General features: G+C 28.4%; 1 protein-coding gene across 1 annotated transcript; it reads right to left on the bottom strand.

Annotated features, from left to right (window-relative positions):
* Nucleotides 1–2636: 2636 nt before the first annotated feature.
* LOC110883877 (caffeic acid 3-O-methyltransferase) lies at nucleotides 2637–5504 on the bottom strand. Its single transcript, XM_022131534.2, has 4 exons — nucleotides 5066–5504; nucleotides 3429–3739; nucleotides 3174–3238; nucleotides 2637–3094 (listed from the first exon to the last, which is right to left on the bottom strand). Exons 1-4 carry the CDS (start codon nucleotides 5458–5460, stop codon nucleotides 2780–2782), a joined length of 1086 nt encoding a protein of 361 aa, XP_021987226.1. The 5' UTR covers nucleotides 5461–5504; the 3' UTR covers nucleotides 2637–2779.
* Between the last annotated feature and the right edge of the window lie 458 nt (nucleotides 5505–5962).

Genomic DNA, 5962 nt, shown 5'->3' with positions numbered 1-5962 from the left:
TTACGAACAATCAAGTTATATATTAATTTAATCTATGACAAAACAAATATTGAACCTAACTATGTATAAATTTCTTAAAATAAACTAATAGACAATAATTAAAATCTCCATAATAAATAAATAAGATATTTGAGTGTGTTCCCTTTTCATCAAACGAATTTTAAAATTTATGGTTAGATAATTTGTTAAAAAAATATGTTTCGTTAATAAATAATTATGATTTTTTTCTAGAAGAGATTAAATTAAAATTCAACTAAATAATAATTATCTATAAGAGATTAAACTAAATAATATTTAATAGGATATTTATCTATAATTAATTAGAAGATATTAATTAAACTAAATAATAATTATTCATAAGATACATGGCCTAATATGATGACAAGTGTTCTAAAATTGGTTTCTTTTATTATATAGTATAGATAATAAAGCACTATATCTTTAGAAACCTCATTTGTTGTACTGGTTGAATAAATATAATTTTATATATTAAATAATAAAAAGTTATATCTATAAGAACCATATTGTACGGGTTGAATAAATGTAATTTTATATACCAAATAAAAGTGATATCTTTAAAGCCACGTATATTACACGAGTTGAATAAATGTAACATTGTTTACCAAATAATAAAATAATACATCTTTAAAAAACCTCATTTATTACACGGGTTGAATAAATGTTATTTTATATACCAAATAATAAAAAAATATATCTTTAAAAATATACGCATTACATGGTTTGAATAAATGTAATTTTCTGTAATAAATAATTAAAAATATATATCCTTAAAAAAACCCCATGTTTTGTACAAACTGAATAAATCTAATTTTATATATCAAATAATAAAAAGTTATATTTTAAAAAAACCTCCTGTATTACATGGTCGAGTAAATGTAATTTTGTATAGTGAAAATAAAAATATTAAATATATTAATACAAAGTTTGGTTTTCGTGATAAAAATAGATTATTCTGTTGTTGCAAAATTTGTTAACGAAGTCTCAATAAATTTAACCCTTTATTTAAAACTCCGTAAATGTATAAATGATAAATAATATTAGTTAATTTTATTTTAAGTTTCGTAAAATCTATTTGATACCAAACTAAAAAAAAAAACGTTCAAATATAATTAATTCAAATAAATAATATTATAAATGAGATGGAGTTTAAACTAAATAATCATTATCCATTAGATATTCAACTAATAATATTTTGTAGGAGGGTTATCTATAATATAAGATATTAAATTAAAAAATATTTTATAGAAGGGTTATATATAATTAATTAGAAGAGATTAAACTAAAATAATAATTATCTATAAGAGATGGACTAATTTGATGACAAGTGTCCCTAAAGTGGTTTCTTTTATTATATAGTATAGATTCAGTTGTGAATTACACAAGTTTGACAACTAGGTAAAAAATAGTTTGTATTATACGGGTTTGAGGATAGAAATTATATAACTTAATAATTTGTCCACAAATTTACATAACTAAAATATTTTTAATTAGGGCCGGTCCAAGAATTTTGAAGACCCAAAGCGAATTAAAAATTCGAGTCCCTTTTTAATTTTTTTAGGCTCGTAATTTCGATTTATATCTGACATGAAATATATTAGGAAAAAACTTATAAGGCACTTATATAAAGTAGATGATTTCCCTAATCAAATAATGTTGGGATCTAATGCACAAATCAAATCTAAGTTGGTCAAAAGAGTTTAACCTAACAAATAACAACTTACTTTATGTGTGAAATGAATTAAAACATGCTACTTATTTTAAGTATAATATTGTTATTAGTTAGAAACGATTTTTAAACAAAATTTTACATGGACGTATCATGTTAAAAAATGTGTGGACAAAATATTTTAGCTTATTAAGTTAAGAGAGGTGATTAAAAAGATGCACTTATAACACTTTATTAAAAGAGTGAGTGTGGTGATTAATAATTTTGAAAATGGATAGTAGGTGGGATTCGAACCCAACCCTTTACAAAAACCAAAACTTGTTCTTACCACCGGACTACACTTGTATTAATGTTAACAAATATCACCGTAAATATTATATTCTATTTTTTTTTATAAATAAAGATTTATTTTTTTTAATTTTAGAGGCCCTTTTATTCGGAGGCCCTAAGCCGTCCTCTAGCCCAATTACCCTAACGGGCCGGCCCTGTTTTTAATCATACAAATTGAGGGTAATGGAGGTAGTAAACCACAAAACTTTATTTCTGATCGGGACTTCTTCTAAATGTTTGTATACGATCAATACAACTTCATAGAAAATCACTTTGGTATTAAGGTCTTTATATTTGTGAAAAGTAAAATATATTTATAAAAAAGTTATAATAACATAACAACAATGTAATAAAAACCAAACCATAATAAAGCCAAGCACCGTTAAAAAAGAATTGTGCACACATTATTCAGGCATATACTTTCTAATTTTCTATTCTCAAACGGAAACGACCAAATGCAAGCCTAATTTAGCCTAATTTGAATTTAAGGATTGTAAATCAAATGAAAGTTGGGCTGGAGATGCATATGAATTACTTAATTTAATTTGGGGGCCCTAATAATGGAGACCCAAGGCTATTTATGAATGAAGCCAGCCCTTGACAAAGCAAGATAAATGAATGATGTTTAATTTTTCTTTGTTAACTTGTTATCATATAAAAAGAAATTGAATATAAAGTCCCTTAACGTCAATTCCAGATTACACGACAATTATTCTTGTAAAATTCCATGATCCAAAACATAGAGACCCGGCAATGCATAAGTTAATTATTCTTGTAGAATTCCATGATCCAAAACATAGAGACCCGGCAAACAATTTCCATAGAAGTGAATCCAGCCTCTTTGGCCAAAACGTTGTATTCTTTTGCGGTTCGCTCTTTGCCGCCAGGGTTAGCAATCAACATGATCATATCACCACCAATGACGGTCTTACCAACTTCATCACCACAACTAGAATCACTATCCTGGTCCGGAATGATTGCTTCCACCACCACCACCCTACCACAATCCGGCAAAGCCGCCCAACAGTTCTTTAGAAGCTTGATGCAATAATTGTCACCCCAGTCGTGTAGTATCCACTAAAAGAAAAGGAAAAACACTTAATGGAAAAGATTATCATTTAAACAAATATAATTTTAGAAAAATTTATGTACTAACCTTCATGAAAATAACATCTCCTTTAGGAACGCTTTGGAACATATTTCCACCGACATGCTCCACACCTAGTCAAGAACATCAAACAACTATCATCAACTTAAGAGTCTTGGTCCTTTACCGGTTTGGACGGTTTGAGATCCAAACGGTTCACTTTTCATTAGTTGGTGGTTGAATGGTTCACATTTCATTTTGGTGGATTATCAATATGGTTCAAATATTTCCAATGAATCTGTGTTTATGAAATTGAAGATATACCTGGGTAAGGAGGTGCATCCTTAATGACATGAGGTAGATCAAAGTTGGTCCCCTTAATGTTAGGGTACTTGGAAACAATAAGCTCAAGGTTTGCACCTAAACCACCACCTACATCAATCAACTCTTTGACCCCTTCAAAACCATTGTACTTTTCAAGGATCATCTTCATCACTATTCTTGTATTGTCATACATGCACTTGTTGAATACATTATTGAATCTATTGTCTTTTGCAGGATACTCAAATGCATTCACCCCATGAGCCTTGTCAAATGGGACCCCTCCCTCAAGAACTGCATCTTTCAAATGGTACCTGCCCCAAATAAACTGGGTCAATGCTATTTCACTAATGAAGGGTTAAATAAACTATAAAAGAAACTTATCAAACAAATTAAAAGTGTTTAAAGTATACTAATGATATTTACAGTCTACTTAAAGTTTATAATTAAAACCAAGTTAATCTAAATAAAATTAGTGAAATTAGGTATACCGTATACGAGTAAAACAAAGGAGGTATGGGCCATTTAGAAAAACAGTTCAAGCGATTAGAAGCCATTTAAGGTATATAATCAAGCATTTTTCAATATTCAAAATTGTATAGTTAACAAAAAATTGTATCACTATATCAATAATAGATTTAGGTGATTTTCATCGCAAAACCATTCATCTTTTTGCTTGTGATTACATTAAATATGCTTTCTTTTATCTTTTTTATGCATTTGTATGTAATGATATTAGAGCCGTTGGTAAAAATAAATGTAATTATAATAGAACTATTTTAGGTCCTTTGTTTATTTATCTACTAATTTATTTTTTTAGAGTCATCTAATCTACTTTTAATTCTATATCATTATTCATCATGAAACTTGAACTCTCAGCCTCTTAAGAAAGAACACAATTTTACACATTTTGATACTGTTAGACCAAAAGCTCTTTGGTCTATGTTAGGTTATTCGCAACCTTCTATTTATCTATCTAGAAGTTGAAATAAAAAGCGCTAATTGATAATTGATAATATAATGTAAATGAGACGAGACGAGTGACTAAACTTAAACTTGACCTATTTAATTTAAGAGAGCTTTAGCCTCGCTTGTTTAAACCTAACTAAATAAATTGTGAATTCGGTCATAAAGAAATGTTACACTTGAATCTTTTAATATTAAACTTCTTTTTATTTAGGGTTATTGGATTTTAATAATTCTAAGTTTCACCTAAGGTCGTCTTTATCATTGAAGATAGTCTTACAGTCTAAATGATAATTTCTATACATTTATACTTCTAAAAAAGATTTGTTTACTCGAAAATAAATTTTAATAACAATTTATCAAACATGTTTGATAACTTATGATTACACCCTTCAAAACAAAGTTATTTAATAACAATTTATAAAATATGTTTGATATCTTATGATTACACCTTCAAAACAAAGTTATATATAAATCTAGACTGATATAGTAATAGCTAGTTGTTATAAATCATAACACATTAAATATTTAGAAATATAACTACTCATGCTAAAAACAACTTGTTTAACATGTTATGCAGTCTACTCATTTTACCATCACCATTAGGATCTCATGTCATCATCTTGACTAAGATTCAGCTCTATATATATAAGAAGTAAGTATAGATTACTAACCAACAATCAACAAATACTTTATCGTAGATAAGGAGAACTGATGAAGCATGAGACGTTCCGTCTTGTTTTCGGACAAAATTATTGGACACCACTGTCATGCCATAGAAGTTCTTAGAATCTCCATGTTCATCCTTTACTACAGTTGATGTAAGAACCGAATGGCTAGCGAGAAACCGAAGAATTCGTTCAATTAACGCTGGTGTTTCATGGGTTTGTTTTGGAAGGCTAGAAGCAAGATCAAAACAAGAGAAGTTGCTACCAGGAGTCTTTGCCATGATCTCAAAGAGATCGAGTTCGATAGCGGTTTTAATTACCATAGGAAGAACTATTCCCCCGTTTATTTGATTCACTCTAAGTAGCCCTTCCTCTTCTTCAGTCATCTTGTAAGAGTCCATGATTGAACCAAATGATGTGGTGAACCTTAGTTTGTTTTCAATGGTGTTATATATAGTAATGTAAGGTCTTTTTTTAATAAATGTAACAGTTAATAAATTAAAGGTCTTTTTTTATAAATGTAACAGTTAATAAATTAAAGGTCTTTTTTTTAATAAACATAACAGTTAATAAATTAAAGGTCTTTTTTTTATAAAACATGTTTGACCATAGGAAGAATTATTCCCCCATTTATTTGATTCAATCCAAGTAGCCCTTCCTCTTCCAGTCATCTTGTAAGAGTCCATGACTGAACCAAATGATGTGGTGGTCCTTAGTTTGTTTTGAGTGGTGTTATTTATACCACTCAAAACATGATGTTATTGAACCAACCGTTTAGATGACTTTTAAGAAGGGGCTATATCTCCAAAAACCTTAATTTAATTAATGATTATTAGCTTATAATCCTTTGTAGCCCACTTAATTTAAATTGTGAAATCAAAACCAAACTATTAGCAACGAACG

The sequence above is a fragment of the Helianthus annuus genome, chromosome 10, assembly GCF_002127325.2.
Source record: "Helianthus annuus cultivar XRQ/B chromosome 10, HanXRQr2.0-SUNRISE, whole genome shotgun sequence".
Classification (NCBI taxonomy): Eukaryota; Viridiplantae; Streptophyta; class Magnoliopsida; order Asterales; family Asteraceae; genus Helianthus; species Helianthus annuus.
The sequence above is the reverse complement of the archived record's forward strand: the minus strand, read 5'-3'. Positions and strand labels throughout refer to the sequence as shown.

Excerpts from the sequence above, each read along its gene's own strand:
- LOC110883877 (XM_022131534.2), bottom strand. The coding sequence starts at position 5,460 with ATGGACTCTTACAAGATGACTGAAGAAGAGGAAGGGCTACTTAGAGTG. Across the intron at positions 3,740-5,065 it reads AAAGTATTTGTTGATTGTTG|GTACCATTTGAAAGATGCAG; the intron begins GTTAGTAATCTA and ends TATTTGGGGCAG. Across the intron at positions 3,239-3,428 it reads GGATGCACCTCCTTACCCAG|GTGTGGAGCATGTCGGTGGA; the intron begins GTATATCTTCAA and ends GTTCTTGACTAG.